General features: G+C 43.8%; 1 protein-coding gene across 1 annotated transcript in view; it reads right to left on the bottom strand.

Moving 5' to 3' along the window:
- LOC117229191 (homeobox protein aristaless) overlaps positions 1-17281 on the bottom strand; it is a 168892-nt gene that overhangs the window by 25621 nt on the left and 125990 nt on the right. The window contains exon 3 of the mRNA XM_033485480.2: positions 6441-6816. Within this exon, the coding sequence (XP_033341371.2) occupies positions 6441-6816 (376 nt within the window). The remainder of the gene's footprint in view (positions 1-6440; positions 6817-17281) is intronic.

Here is a 17281-nt window from a genome sequence, read left to right as displayed (position 1 = left end):
TCGATCGATTTCTTTATCGGTCGCTGCTCGGTCTCGCCGAGGAAATTGCGAAATTAACGTTAGGCTCGAGCGATGCTCGCTTTCAGAAGAAAGGGAGCCCCAGCCCGGGCCCCGAGACCGAGACGATGCGACGGGATGCCGTGGACATTAGCCTTTATCTCGAGACGCGAGCCTCGACTTCGAATTTCTTGATAACGACCGACCCACTGGTCCCTCCGGAACGACCATAACCGGATAACCCTCGAAGGGCGCAGCCGCCAGTGTCAACAAGGATGGAGACGATCGTCAAGGACCGAGAGGCGAACCGGATCGCACACCGTGCTTTCCTCGTGCCAAGACCCTATTTCTTCGTCATCCGATTCGTCGAAACAGGATTATCTGCGGCTGACAGCCAATCAGGCCTGCATACTTCTCGCTTGAATCCTTTCCGGCATACAGCAGTGTCTCCCTAACTCAGATTGTGCACAAAAATCGACAATTTGAGAATAGGAGACACGATTATACGACCCTTGACATAACCTTGACATAACTTTGACAATTCGTGACTATAAAAATGAGTTGCTAGGCTCGAATAATCGTATCTCCTCTTCCCAAATTGTCAATTTCTGTGGACAATCTGAGTGTCGATTAGAGAGACATTATATGTACAGTAATGTCTCCTTGACTGACGCTCAGATTGTGCTCAAGAATGGAGAATTTGGGAAGAGGAGACGCGATTATTCGAGCTTTGCAGCTCGTTTTTATGGTTATTAACAATCGGTAATTATAAAAAACGAGCCGCAAGACTCGAACAATCGTATCTCCTCTTCCCAAATTGTTCATTTTTGTGCACAATCTGAGTGTCGATTAGAGAGACATTACTCTGTACTTGTTCTTGGATCTTCACCCAAACTGCCTGGACTACCTCAACGTTACACGAATTACGGACAAAGTGCACAGTGGATTATGGTACTCGAGAAAAGTTATTGGCGGAGTGTTCACATGTTTGTGACAAAGACAAATGGACGAAATGCAGATATGGAAACGAATAAGAAGAATTGAAACCTTTGAGACGCGTATGTCAAGTGAAACTTGATGTCATCGAAGATAATGCAATAGTATCTCGATTATCCACTCGCGTTTTACATGTAAATTGCTCAATCATAGGATATCCATATGCAATGCTCGGTGGGAGAATTAATGAACATTTAATTAAGATTGAACGTTCTACTCTATTAATTTCTCGGCTCGATATAATTGCTCGACAAAATTATAGCACAGAAAAATGTTCGATACACGATAGACGATAACTCCGCGAGAAATTATTGTAGGATGATGACTTTTTTTTTAACTAAACATTGAAACATCTACTTCAAGATCTATATTTCTGGATCTTAACTTTTTTTTTTGATGCACTCACGCCACTGTAATCCTTTAAATGCGAGGTCATATTTGTCATATTGAAGATTACCAATTTGGACGAAATGCCCGGACTTCGTCAAATTTTTTTCAGAGACGCCATTCACAGTCGAATAAAGTTCGATCCTTCACCTTTAATTAAAAAAAAAAACAAGAAACGCGGCTGCGATTTTCCTGCGCAAAGTTGCAGCACTTTAAAATAACCCTTGCATTTTTGTCACGTGCGTGTCGTCAATGTGACAAACACGGCTTCGTATTTAAAGTGTCACAACGGCGAGGACGCGTCCGATTTACAACCAGGAAATATTGTCTTGGAGCAGAGGTTTCAAGCTTTAATTTCAAAGAAAAATCATCATCCTACGACGTTTCATCGCGGAGTTATCGTCCGTCAAAGTTGGCCAATTTTTCAATGCTATAACACTCTCGAGCAGCGTGTTTGCAGAAGTTGAACGAATCGCCGACGGACGATCACGAACGGCAGACAATGTGTCTAAAACGTCGTCAATTATAATTGAATAATACTCGAGAGTAGCGGCGGAGATACAAGTTTCGCCTGTCGTTAAGACGAGAAGACCGCCGGCGGATCGACTTGACCCAAGGGGGTTAATCGAATCCCAATTATAATGGAGATAGAAGGGCGTCAATCAGTCGTTCGCAGGAAGGACAAGAGGCAATAAAGCTGGTGGCCTGGTCGAAGTGGCGATATCGTCGACGTGCGCTCCCGACGAAATCGAATGGACACGCCGTCGCGTCGATCTGCATGCGGTACGACGTCCTCTCTGCATATCCTCCCCTTAACGTTCGTTAATTACGAGAACCCATACCGCGGCTCCGCAGGACCGGACCTATTACGAGCGATTATACCGCTATTAGTTACCTACCTACCGGGTGTTCCGTTTCGTTCCGTTCCTTTCCGTGCGGCTCGGACCCAGGTGAGCCACAGGTGAACGAGGAAGGAGCGACCCGTAGGAAGGAGAGGAGAAGGAAGCCTGGAGAGAGGATAGATTGCGCTGCGCCCCGTCGCCGGCAACTGGATCCCACCGGCGGGAACTTAATAACGCGAAACTATCGTTTTGACGCCGGTGGAATTTCCGTGACGACGACGCGCCGCCGCCGTCCGGAAAAATCGCATGATCGATGGCAGGGCGCGAGCCGTTTCGACGATCGATGCATCTTCGGCCGGCTTTCCCGGATTCCGCGGCGGGTCCGCCGCTTGCGTTAACGATCGTTCGACGTCGTTATGCGACGTTTGTCTATAATTTCAGCCGTCTCGCGTTTCATCGCGCGTTCGTTATCCTGACGACCTTTTTTATGGGGCCCGTGCACGCCACCGCGCGCGCGATTTGTACGCGTCGCGTCGCGTCGCTTCGCGTTCGTCCGCGTCCCTCTTCCTCCTCCTCCTCCTCCTCCTCCTCCGAATACTGCTGCTGCCCCTGATTTATTCGCGAATTTATGCGGTTCTTTTCGACGACGTACACCGTGGTTTTTATAGTCACGGTTATTCTCATTTCGTCGATGTGGGTGTTCCCGCCGCGTTCTTTCGTTACGATATTCCGCACGGTTTTCGAGATCACCGATGGAGTTTCTGCACCGAGTTGACAACCTATGCCTCATATAAATTAATATATTACGTTATTTCAATTAATTCTGATTTAAGTCGTTTGTGTATACGGGTGAGACACCCGTTTGTACAATAAGAGATGATGGAGAATGAGCGGATCAGCAAATTGAAGCAGATATGTATCAGAATCTGTGGCTCGAATAAATTAATGTTGCATCATCAGATTCATGATTTTCTGTCTATCTATCTTTGCTGTCTGTGAATTTTAAACCGCTAATCACAAATACACATATATATGTAAATCAACTTAATTCGATATTTTGTCTCTTTTTTCTGTTCTTTTTTCCTTTTTTCTCTTCGCTCGAACTTACGCAATTGCTATGTAAAATCTCTCTAATTTGTTATTACTCTGTCTCTCTCTCTCTCTCTTTCTCTCTCTCTCTCTCTCTCTGTTACAAAGGGTTTTTCTACCCGTATACATGATGAATTATTATTATTATTGTTGTTACGGCGACTTGTCCGAATCAAGTCGCTGTAATGTGAAACTGCCTTGTTGTGAACAACTCCTTAAAAAATAATGGAAGATAGGGTTTGCCACGGAAGAGTGTTGCCAACAGACAATCGAAGAGAGTCGAGATCGGACCGTCGAACGAGCAACATTTCAAATTGAAAAATCTGAAATATAATTGTATCGAGTTGTATGATAGTTTATATTCTTTATTGTAAATAAAGAATATAATTAAGAATATATATTAAGAACTTATATTAGAATTATTAAAAATTAACGCTATGCCGTCCGGTGGCACCACACCGGTGCCATGCAAAAACTATCTGTTGTATGCCGGTGGTACCACTTTGGTGCAATTTAAAAAAATTGAAATAACATTTGAACTATACTTCTTGGGTGTTAAAAGGCAGCAAACTAACTATAGAATTGTGCTTATTTAACGAAGAATTAAGTACGAAAATTCTTGGACGACATATCTTAATTTTAGGAATTTATATTACCGCCATCTTCGAAATCTTTTTTAAAATCTAAAATTTCCAAGCTATTATGCCGGCGTCAAACAAAAGAATCATATCTAAGATCTGCGGGCGGCATAGTGCTAAGAATAATGTTGATTCGCAACATTATTATTATTATTATTATTATTATTATTATTATTATTATTATTATTATTATTATTATTATTATCTTCTCGCGAAATCGTATATCCCGTTAAAACCGAACAGAAGCAACGAACCGACGTTCGACGGAGATCGTTCCGTTAAAAGAACAGGCCCCCGAAAAAACGCGCGGGTCGGTTTTACGATCCCGCTCAAGGACCGACGGCGGCCCGTGCGCGAATTCGCGAACGAAAGCAAATCTTGTGCGAGAGAAAGGTTGGCGCCGTTGACGATCTCGTTTGGAAACGGGCCCAATAAATACGGGAGTGCAGACGGCGACCGGCGCGGCGCGAGCCTCCGTCACGAAATATTTCGGGCCCGGCAGGAACTAATAGCCGGCTCTGCGAGTTCCTCCTGTATCTTGATCCCGTTACACGGGGAGCCTGGAACCTGACAAACGCGACTAGACACCTCTTCCATCGGTTCGGCCTGCGGGAGGCACGCCGACAACCTATCAGTCGCGTGAAAGACTCGTTTATATACTCTCGACCAGCCTGATCCTCGTGCGCACTTTGTTTCCGAGATTTGCCAGCATCCGAATACATTGTATATCGGGTTGTTCGGAAAGTAATTTCGTTTTTTCCCTAACAGAGGACCTAATTGTATTTTTTCACAGCCAACTTCACACTTAAGCCGCATAATCATTATATATTTTGACAGCTGATACAGTAAGGTTTGTTTGTTAAAAATTTTATTTGATTCTTGGCAATAGTTTTCGCGTTTGGTGCCCTATCAAAGATGGAAAATCGCGAAAGCAGCATTTTCGGCATATTTTACTCTTTTTACTATCGAAAAGGTAAAAATGCGGTTCAAGCAAGGCGAAAATTATGCGATGTGAATAGAGAAGATGTATTGACCGAACGACAATGGCAAAATTGGTTTGCAAAATTTCGTTCCGGCAATTTCGATGTTGAAGATGCACCACGTTCTGGAAGGCCCATTGATGCCGATAAAGACAAAATAAAGGCATTGCTGAGAGGTTAAATTTGTCGAATTCGACCGTTCATGATCACGTGAAATGTCTTGGTTTAATTTCAAAACTTGACATATGGGTTCCACGTGTTCCTACAGAACGAAATTTACTTCGTCGCATTAACGACTGTGATTTGCTTCTCAACGTTGGATTAAACGTCGGTCGAGTCTCGGACGACTCGCGATGTCAGAGGCATTCGTGGTTGGACGTTGAAGATAATCGTACGCTAAGTAGAACATTTTCTATACTTGTAACATGATTTTACGATTTTATTCGATCAATGGGCGTATTCAAGAAATATAATTGAACTTCGTTAGAACTTCGCACCCTTAAAGAGGCTTGTCACTGGAGACGAGACTTGGATTTTATACCAAAATGTGCCTCGAAAACGAACTTGGTCGAAAGGAAATAGTCCCTCAATTGTTGCGAAGCCAGGACTTCATCCGAAGAAAGTTCTTTCGTGCATTTCGTGGGACTGGAAAGGTGTAGTCTACTAGAAGCTCCTTCCTCAAGGTGAAACGATCGATTCAGCTAAATATTGTAATCAACTCGATGAATTGAAAGCCGCCATAGCAGAAAAACGGCCAGAATTGGCGAACCGACGCGGCCGTCGTTTTTCATCGCGACAACGTAAAACCGCATGTTGCGTTGGTCGTAAGACAAAAATTATTGCAGTTCGATTGGGACGTTATACTTCATCCTCCGTACTCCCCAGACATTGCTCCATCCGATTATTACTTGTTCTTCTCGTGAAAAAATTCTCTCCGTGAAAAACGGTTTAAATTCGTAAGCGAAATAAAAACGCACCTTGAACAATATTTTGCAAATAAGCCTCAATACTCTTGGAAAGACGGTATGACGAAGCTTCCTAAAAGATGGAAGGAGGTAATAGAGATCATAACGGTTCATATACAGTGTAACTCATATTGAGTATAACTCGATAAATCAAGCTTACACAACAAATATCGTATAATCATTTCGCATCAGAAAAAAGGAGAGAACTCTTATGGGACACTCTAATACAATTCCAAATACCGTTCTAATTTCTGACTGCCGTCGAAAGGCCTAAGATCGTGTTCGCCGGCGACCCATCAAAATTCCAGTTCCCTTCGCAGCAACTTTCGCAATAACGCGGCCGAACAGGATTGGACGATACCGAGCCAATTATAGGTACATATTGAACCATTAAAGAACTTATGGGACACCCTAATATTATGAATGAAACGGTGTGCTGTCGAGTGGAGTCCGGTAGCAAACGAAGCCGGAGCCTAGGACAACACGGTGGCGCGCCGTAGGTTTATGGGATCGCGAAGAAATGTATCGGAGGCGTCGTTTACGTACCTGGTGAACACGTCCGGGTAATGAGTTCTCGAGAAAGCTTTCTCGAGTTCCTCCAGCTGGAAGCTGGTGAAGGTAGTCCTATATCTGCGCTGCTTCCTTTTTGGAACGAAGTCGTCGACCTCGGCTTCGCTTTCAGGGCTGGTCGGCGCTGCTCTGGGGTGGTTGCTCTCCTCCTCGGCCGGCCTCACCTCATCCGTGGAGATTCCCATTTGAGCGGATTGAGGTGTCGTCGTTGTAGGCGGTGGTACCGATTGTTGGTGAGCTGGCTGGTGAGCTGGCTGACTCGCCTGGTTCACCTGGCTCGAGCTGCTCGTGCTGCTCGCAGGACTCGTCTGCGGGACAGCTGGCTCGACGCCTCCTCCTCGCGTCGAATGATCTGCAAACACGAATGCGTCCTCGGGTTAAACGACGCCCGTTATGTAGCCACTATGCCGGCTATCCACGATTACAACGCCTATGGGTGGCCATTTCCTCCAAAATGTTTACTCGTATTTTATGGGCTTTTTCGGCAGATTTTATGTGTCCCGGTCGTAAGACTGTCTGAAGGTAAGTGGATCAATTACTGTGGCCATTAAAGCGACGTCCGTAATTTCTGGGCGAATTAAATAGTTTCAATTATTTCGATTACGCGCGTTTCAATCATTCGTCTCAAAATATTTCAATTACACGTGTCTCAATTATTTGTTCCAGAATATTTCAATTACACGTTGATGCCTTTTATGCGAGTATAAATTTGTTTCATAAGCGAAATATGTAAACGCGAAATATTTAATAAAATGTGCATAACGAATTTTGATATGGTTTCGGCATTTTTAATGCGTTTTTTTAAGCGAAAGTTTCGTTTCGATTGCGAAAATGACGGATCAAATTTTATTGGAAAAATTCAAGATCTTTTATCTCTCATGATGATCTTAAATATCGGTAAAATTATTGTAAGTGCACAGTGATCAGATGATGGCACAGTAATTGACACACTTACCCTACATTAGTCTCCATTTTGTCTTGTACGACGCGCAACTTGTACTTCTATTAAATTTCTTTCTTTCTCCGTAAGTTTTTTTTCTGTGTCACAACCCAACGGATGTCTTTCCATATTATATACGAACATGTTTTCTGGCCGTACAACAAATAAATAAATAAATAAATAAACAAATAAGCTATTCGTACATCGCGTTGCTGGATGCGGCAGATAACAGATGAACGTTAACGAGTCCGAGTAGCACCAACAACGCGGAATACATGAATGCGTTTTATAAACCGTGTGAGAGAATCATGCGTACTATCGGCTGCGTTACTATGGCGGAACTCGAACGGAAACGTCGTAGAATAGGATTTTCGTCGCAGCCGCGAAATCGGAAGCGTGCTGACCGACGCACAATTTTTGACTGATTTGTGTTGGCAGCCGCTGCCGACTACTTATCAACGATCCGATCGGATTCCGCGTACGGTCGGGGAAATCCTCGCGGTTTGGCTTCCGCCAGAGCCGGCTGTATTGTCCTCGTTTCGACGATTCGACGCGAGAATGAACTCTCGAGTATCTCGAACAATTATTTATTCTGTGACTCCACTGGCTTAGTGGCTAAGCGATGTCCGTTTCGCAGACGGCACAAGTTGCTTACTTAACACAGAGTCTTTAACGTGACTGGCGCGCGTTGCTTCATAACGATGACGAGTTCGAATTTATTTAAACTTTTCAATATTTTTATTACAATTTATGCCGCGATTGAGAAATTTAGTCAATCGTTTCCTACGAAAGAGTCCTTATATAATACATTCAACAACATCAACCCTCCGCTGTCACGCTCGGACACAGTTCAGATCTCAAGCAACTGTCGCTCAAAAACTAGCGATACTATCGAGATCCAAAAATCTGAGGATATAATTTGAAGATTTTTCAACATCATTTCCTTTATCAGAACTCGATAACTCGTTTCCGAGGGCAGTAAACTCTCCCTAATTGTTCTTCAGCTTATAAACGACAATTGGCAATTTCGGGAGAGGAGATACAATCGGCGACTATAAAAACGAGCCGCGAGGCTCGAATAATCGTATCTCTTCTCCTATTCTCAAATTCTCCATTTTTGTTCACGAGCTGAGGGACAATTGGAGAGAATTTCCTGCATATCGAATTAATTGTCAATTTTACTTTTTCGAAGAGAACAATGTCGCACGATTCATATTACAATACAGCAATGTCTCTCTAATTGACGCTCAGATTGTCCACAAAAATGGACGATTTTGGAAAAGGAGATACGATTGTTCGAGCCTTGTGGCTCGTTTCTTATGGTTATCGATTGTCAACAACTATAAAAACGAGTTGCAAGGCTCGAACAATCGTATCTCCTCTTCCCAAATTGTCCATTTTTGTGCGCAATCTGAGCGTCAGTAAGGGAGACATTACCGTATATGCTCCAATAAAGAAATGTACCTAAAAGTTTCTTCTAAAAACGTTTTTCTAGTATCAGAAACTGTAAAAGAAAACGCCAGGAACCAGTCGTTTTGGCTGGTTCGGTAGTTTCTAGTGTTAAAAGACGATCGCCGATCGAAACCCCGACGAATCCCGATAGTGGAGTTCCGAGGAGGATCGGTCTCGACGATTTCCGAGCCAGCTTGTACACCGGGGAACACGGTGAAGGAGACCTGGAGACACGGAGGAGGACGGAGCTATCATTCCTTTCACCGACCTTGCCGCATTAATGATCCCTGCGAGCCCACACTTCGGCACGTTCGACGCCGTGAGTGATCATGTAACAGCGTTCGATTCGCTTGTAACGACCAGAATCATTTTCACGCGCGATCGATACCTCGGCATACCACGGCCCGAAGGATCCTCCGCCTCGTGCTTACAAGCTGCTACTGATAATTCCCCACCGCAATTTGCAAACGCGGCCCCGGTTGTTCCCGTCGCGAACCGGTTACCCCGTCCCGTTCCGTCCCGTCCGTCCCATCCCGTCCCATCCCGTCCCGTCGCGTCGTCGGCCTAATGAAATCCGCCGAGACCGTTTGTCTCTTAATTCGTCATTATCGAAATTCGATCCGACCAGCGGGATCGACGGGGCCCGGGACCCGGGACCCCGAGCAATTTCCAAACGGAAAACGGGGCTGGCCCGACCCGGCCCGGTGTCAAAGTTGCTCGTCGCGCCGGATGTCTCGCCTTCCGATCCCGAGTCCTAATTATTAGGTTCATTCGGCGGCCTTTCGTAGGGGTCAATTTTTTCATCGTTTTGAATTTAAATATCTTCCCGCCACACGGCGATCACGAAGCGCCCGGCTTCGATGTTTGTCTCCTGTGTGGGCTGGTGAAACGGGCAGAAAGCTGAATTACGACTATATCGTCACCTCTTAACCAGTTAGCTGTGACGCCTCCATTTCAGAGCGCGCACCTGTATGCGTCGCGAGAATCAAGCGACGACGAGTATACTCGTCAAACACAATGTAAGTGTCGCTGTTAAAATATTGGATCGAAAAGACGGTTTTATTTGATACAATTAACAATTTTATTACTAATATTTACTTATTCGCTTGACGTTAACATATAGCATATACATAATAAACGAAAAACCCAGGGATAATCGAATACTTATAAAAATTAAAAATTCAAATTGCTGCTGTAGAGAGAGAGAGAGAGAGAGAGTGGTATTTAACAAAGCAAGGAACAATATATAATGGCACTTTGCACGTCGAACACCCCAATACCGTGATTCTTTTCTAATTTTATTTTTATAACAATGTAAACAACTTCGTGCAGGATTGGCCTCAAAATATTCCGAACATCTTGAAATTTGAGAATATGTTTTTGTTTTCCTTAAAATTACAATTTGAATAGCCAATGGTCGCTGCTTCTTACGCGCGACGAGTATACTCGTCGTGTCACAAAATATCGCCATTTCTCCATGACGAGTGTACTCGTCAAACACAGCTAACTGGTTAAGGGAGGCCACTCTGGTAAAAATTGACTACCAATGATCGTCCAGTCAAACTTATAAAAATATGAATTTTGTTAGCGTCTTTTTACACCGATTCGAATTATGTGCAAATTATTTTGCTAATTAATTTTTGTGACAATAAAAGAATCTTTCTTCTACGATAGAAACATCGAATTGAAAAATCCGTATCCAATTCTCTCCAGCGCCACCAAACAGTAGTGAAAATTTTGTTATTGTAAAAACTTTGTTATTGTTGAAGTTAATTCAATATTAGTGATAATTGCTGGATTCGAACGAAGAAAAGTTTCAACCCATTTACAAGAAGAATTTTAAGAGCTAGATGAGATCTAAGACTAAATGATATAATTGCAAGGAGTAAATTTTCGAATCAAAATTTACGAAACCGAAAACAGGCTGTATTGTAACGAAGTAGGATTTATCTGCAAGCAGAGAACAACCTCTCGAAGTTAACGGACATAACGGAGTTCGCAGTTCGAAACGGTTCCACAATAGGGGATGATTTCCGAGCGATCGGTTCGCGATCTTTTTTTGGATCGTTTCCGCCGTCCGTAGGGTACATTATGCCGTTACGGAGGCTTATCAAACTAATTGCCTCTAACTGTTCACTGTTCGAACTCTCTCGTGACTAGATGAAACGGTTCCCTTTTGCCGCGGAACGATGGATCCCGCAAAGAAGGAGAGGCCGATGGTTTTTAGTCGAACCGATTTATCGGAAATGAGTTTATAATGCTGGTAGCCTGGGCGTAATGCGAACGATAAGCGAGATCTATGCCCGGCGAGGCTTTCTTCTCATTTTTGTTGGCATTTGCCATTAAACATCGAATACGCGCGTCGGTGCTGCGCGGCGGCGTGCATTCAGGTTCGTGTTACGGCTCGCCGAGGATGATAGAGAAGGAGAAGAAGAAACCGAGAGAAGCGGGGAGAAAGGAGGATCGAGGAGAACGCGTAGGTAGCCTTTTACATTATAATAGCATTAATGGGCTCGAAGCCGCACTTAATGCTCGTTCGTTCGTTGGCCAGTTCGCTTCGTTATTAACTGAAAATTACCGAAACCGAAATCTAATTCGCGTAAACACTGTAATTTCACGGGCGGGAGGAAGCGACTGTTCGTGGCCGGAGCGGATCCGGCCGCTCGGCAACGCTTCTTCGCTTCCAGCTTTCAGCCCTCGGGCACCTTTTTTTCTGACAGAACGCTCCCATTTTTCGCGCTCCAACGTTATTCCTGACGTTCACCTCGTCACGAGCTGCAGAAATAGACCGATCACACGGTGTACCTTCTGGTCGCGGACTCCGGAGCCGGCAAAGTGGCCCTCCGGGGCAACGAAGGTGGGGCCAGCCCGGCCACGCCCACACTAAACAAACTCCTGTTGTCATTCGGTACAATATTTGGCTGTTCGGTCGGCTTGTTAGACCGGTCCGGAAGCTACCTAGAAAATCATCTTTATTCTGATTTTGAACGAGCCTTGTTGTAATATTAGCAACGCGTACGGTAAATTCTCTCTAGAAGGCCCGGTGCTCGGAATTGAAAACGGTAATCGCCAGACACTCGGACACGATTCTTCGAGCTTCGCGGCTCATTTCTATAGAAACTAAGAGCAGTTGGCCAAAAAGGGCAGCGAGTGTACATGCCAAAAGGCATGCCGGCGCGCACATTAATATAAATACATAGTGAATAAAAACAGTGACCCAACTTTTTTATTTCTAATTCTTTGCCACGATTCGGAGGTAATTAGGAGGCCACGTGCCACGATTCGAAGACAGTTTGGAGGCTCCATGCCACGATTCGAAGGCAATTCGGAGGTCAATTGACACGATTCGGCAGAGAACTTGACCATCAACGGTCGTTGCGGTTGATCACGTATCTCGTAGCTTGTCGAACCTTAGGCATAGCAATAAATCATCTAGGCTTAGGCTTAGTACAGGGATATTACTATATGTATATATAGAATAAGTAACTATAGGAACCGAGGGGTAACGAGCGACCTCCGAAATCATATCAACTGATCGGCGCGTAAACTTCTCACGACGAACGTGTGAGTATTTACGTGAACGACGTTGTGACGACAAGTGACGTTCACATTGTTTGGATCTCGACGATTCTAGGACGATCGGCTGGTGTTAGGCGCTGGTCGAACGAAACAAACAAATTTGAAAGAGGATTCGTAAAGTTCGGCTAGCGCATCGATAATAAATGGTCTTGCTCGCAAGGCACGCGGCAGAACGCGATGAGCATCTACGCGGATGCTCATTACGGTGTCCCAAAAATGTCTCGCAATCCGAAAGTAGCGGGTTCCTCAGATCATTTGAAGCAACTTTTTCCTTTACAAAAATGTTCTCCGAGGCACCGTTAACGAGTTATTAACGAAAAACAGTGACCAATCAGAGGCGAGATCAGCTGGCGCGAGGCGGCCGAGTCAACGGCGCCAGCGGTCGAGCGGTCGAATCCCAGCTCAGCCGGCGCGAGGCGGCCGAGTCAACGGCGCCAGCGGTCGAAGCGGTCGAATCCCAGCTCAGCTGACGCGAGGCGACCGAGTCAATGTGCGGAACTGGGCTTCGTGCGCTAGTTGGCTGGGTCGCCTCGCTTCAGCCGTAGTCGATTCTTATTGGTCACTGTTTTTCGTTAATAACTCGTTAACGGTGCCTCGGAGAACATTTTTGTAAAGAAAGAAGCTACTTCAAATGATCTGAGGAACCCGCCATTTCCGGATTGCGAGACATATTTGGGACATTCTGTATATGCTGAGTATACGATTCGGGTAACGACACGACTTTGTAATACAACGAACACGGTTTACGGTTTACGACATTGACGAGCGATTACAGCAATCATTGTATTACGTACAATATATAATTATTGTATTTTATTGTATTCAAATTACTGTCTTTTCGTATTGTATTTTGCGAGCGCAGCGCCGACACGAAAGATCGCGGGACGCGATCGGCGTAGCCCTCGTCTGGTTTTCGAACGCAGATCCGGCCGGTAATCGAAGTCCACCGCGATAGAAAGCCGATCGCGTTAATTGACTCGTCGTTAATTCATCGCCGGCCAGTGGGAATTTACGATGTTAATTTATTTCTTCTCCGGTGCCGTTCCACGGTCGTAATACTGTATCGCGAATGCCCGATTAGATGCGTCACGCTCGATTAGACGGCTTTGGATGGAGCGATTTCCGACGGAAAGCACCGCGAGAAAGAGAAACATGGAGGGAGGGAGAGAGAGAGAGAGAGAGAGAGAGAGAGAGAGAGAGAGAGGGAGAACGGCTCGAAAATCTGCCAGTCATTTCTGTCATATTTGCACGCTACCAGGCACGCTATAGTTGGCGAGTGTTGTGCTCGCGTACGTGTGTGTCCGGTGACGGTCTTCGCACACGTACAGGCCGCGCATTAAGCCTCCGCGAGCATTACGCGTCCCGTGTGCATACGATCGCGATTTATGGGCATACAAATTAGCGCAGCGTAATAAACTAATTAGCCGACTCATTGAGGCCGCTTGTGTTTCTCGCGGACGTGTTCTAATGGCCGACTCCGCTTCGGTCCGCGCACCGCACCCCGCCGCACCGCGGCAAGATGCAGCCACCGTTGGTCGAGGCCTCGAGAATTTTCCACGACTTTCTTTTCACCGTGATTCCACGCTGGGAAACACTGTTGCACGAACCGAGAATCGCTATGCTGTTTTTCCCCTTTTTTTCACCTTCCACGGTACCACCTCTAACTACCTGTAACTAATTAATGTGTAAATTGCTTGTAGATCGACGGGGTCCCTTGAAAAACTGTGCTCGCAGCAAGCGATGAAGCAAGCGCACTTTATTGCACTTGCGAAATCGACAGCAAACATCGATGATCTGCTTAATTTCATTTGTTTGTGTATACGTGATGGACGCCCATTTTTACGGTAACGGAACAAAAATATATTTAGACTGACACACAGAGTCTTGGCGAGTCGGCAAATTGGGTAAACAGTTGAAGTGAAGTACTTGAAAATTTGTGAAAATTTGTTTGGAATTTTGCGACATTGCCTGCAAATATGTCTATTTTAACGCTGTTGCCGTTGACGAGGTGAAATATCCTGTAAAATGGGCCAATCGCGCTAAATCTCGATGAGTTGTATGGTTACTATACATACAGGGTGCCCCAAAAATGTCTCGTAATCCAGAAATGGCGGGTTCCTCGGATCATTTGAAGCAACTTCTTTCTTTACAAAAATTTTCTCCCAGGCACCGTTAACGAGTTATTAACGAAAAACAGTGACCAATAAGAATCGAGTACGGCTGACGCGAGGCGGCTCAGCCAACCAGCGCGCGAAGCCTAGTTCCGCTCATTGGCTCGGTCGCCTCGCGCCAGCCGAGCTCACCTCTCATTGGTCACTGTTTTTCGTTAATAACTCGTTAACGGTGCCTCGGAGAAAATTTTTGTAAAGGAAAAAGTTGCTTTAAATGACCTGAAGAACCCGCCACTTTCGGATTGCGAGACTTTTTTGGTACACCCTGTATAGTAGTATAGCTAGTAGTATAGCTAGTAGTATAGCTAGTAGTATAGCTAGTAGTATAGTTAGTAGTATAGCTAGTAGTATAGCTAGTAGTATAGCTAGTAATATAGCTAGTAGTATAGTTAGTAGTATAGCTAGTAGTATAGCTAGTAGTATAGCTAGTAATATAGCTAGTAGTATAGCTAGTAATATAGCTAGTAGTATAGCTAGTAGTATAGTTAGTAGTATAGCTAGTAGTATAGCTATACTTCTTAACACATTTTGTTCGGATCGCGCATCTTTACTCGCACGCCTAGCGTGGGAGAATCAGCGGACTTTTTTAGATTTGTCAGATTCTACGAAGCTATGCAGGATTTTTTTTCTACATTCGTCGCTTGCGTCACTGTGACGCTTTTCCAGCGCGTCGTTTCCCGGTTAACGTACACAAGTTTATCTACCCGATCGCGTTGCATTATCGCCAAAAACGGCAACGACTTCCAAACACAACTCTTTCGCAGGATTATTCTTCTCGTGTTCGTGCCACTTTATCGCCGCCCATCAACAGAAATTCATTTGTAATATGTTAGCGGTAATGCCGCGCCGCTAACACACGCGATTACGAGCGCCAGCCATTAGAACGGACGGTGATTATTATTATTATTATTATTATTATTATTATTATTATTATTATTAGGCCGCGGGTGTTTATGCAAATGAACAATTCCAGATGGTAATTTGTAAACAGGCAAATTAACCAGAACGTGTAGTTCCTTGTTTTTCCTCGTGTTTTGTTGAACCTTCAGTTTTTATTCGCGAGTCGGTCGTCCCACGTTTACTTCAGAAAAGCCTCGGGAGATTCTACGTAATCTTCTAAACATTTCGAGAAATTCAATAAGCCGTTGAATCTTGCTCATTCATGCAATCATCATTCATTTAATCTTACACAATGTTTCACGGATGGAAGCACTGTTCCCGTATCCTTTTTTCTCCCGCGGTTTTAACGGCCACTTGTCAGATAAATACGTAAGCATTATTATTGTCGCTGTGTACATTTCACTTAATTCCATTTCGCTCGTAGCTAATTTCATGCGATTCATCGGAAAAGCATTGCTCGCGTGTTTCGAACTTTGCGTGGCTCGTAAAAAACCGCATTACGTAATTACACAATTAATTTCGCATTATTCCTGCCCGTGCATTTTTCGTTCTCCTGTTTAACGACTCGCGCCGTAAATTTTTCCCTCCTCGGATCGATCCGGCATTTATCTACAGTTTACACAGTTATCCATAGCTTTTGACTGCTATTATTTATCGTATTCTAGTGTATACCAACCAAGAACCTTTGTTACTGGGATAAAGAAATATAAAATAATTAGAAGATCACGGAAAAGTTAGGTTCGTCGTTTTACGATCGAGCGTTTCAAATTTTCACGTTTCGCGTTCGAAACCTGAGTTACAAAGGAATTTCAGAGAGGACATTTGGCGTCTACATTCGCCAAATGTACTCTTATAATAAATATAGTCTGTTAAAAGAGTCGCATGTGTCACAAGACTCCATTAAATCTGCGTAAAATGCCGCCAAATGTAAATCACAGAAAATGGAAATATTATAGTTCAGAAAAGCTATTTTTAAATTTACGGTCAAAACGTCTCCGACTGCAAAGGATTAAATTTCAACAATCGTAAAACAAAGAGTCCGTTATTTCGACGGTTCTAATGTGAAATCATTAAAAATGTAAAATGCCACCAATTGTAAATCACAGAAAATGGAAATACTGTAGTTCAGAAAAGCTATTTTTAAATTTACAGTCAAAACGTCTCCGACTGCAAAGGATTAGATTTCAACAATCGTAAAACAAAGAGTCCGTTATTTCGACGGTTCTGATGTGAAATCATTAAAAATGTAAAATGCCACCAATTGTAAATCACAGAAAATGGAAATATTATAGTTCAGAAAAGCTATTTTTAAATTTACAGTCAAAACGTCTCCGACTGCAAAGGATTAGATTTCAACAATCGTAAAACAAAGAGTCCGTTATTTCGACGGTTCTGATGTGAAATCATTAAAAATGTAAAATGCCACCAATTGTAAATCACAGAAAATGGAAATACTGTAGTTCAGAAAAGCTATTTTTAAATTTACAGTCAAAACGCCTCCGACTGCAAAGGATTAAATTTCAACAATCGTAAAACAAAGAGTCCGTTATTTCGACGGTTCTGATGTGAAATCATTAAAAATGTAAAATGCCACCAATTGTAAATCACAGAAAATGGAAATACTGTAGTTCAGAAAAGCTATTTTTAAATTTACGGTCAAAACGTCTCCGACTGCAAAGGATTAAATTTCAACAATCGTAAAACAAAGAGTCCGTTATTTCGACGGTTCTGATGTGAAATCATTAAAAATGTAAAATGCCGCCAATTGTAAATCA

This window comes from Megalopta genalis, chromosome 7 (genome assembly GCF_051020955.1).
Source record: "Megalopta genalis isolate 19385.01 chromosome 7, iyMegGena1_principal, whole genome shotgun sequence".
Classification (NCBI taxonomy): Eukaryota; Metazoa; Arthropoda; class Insecta; order Hymenoptera; family Halictidae; genus Megalopta; species Megalopta genalis.
This window is presented reverse-complemented; position numbering and strand designations above follow the sequence as displayed.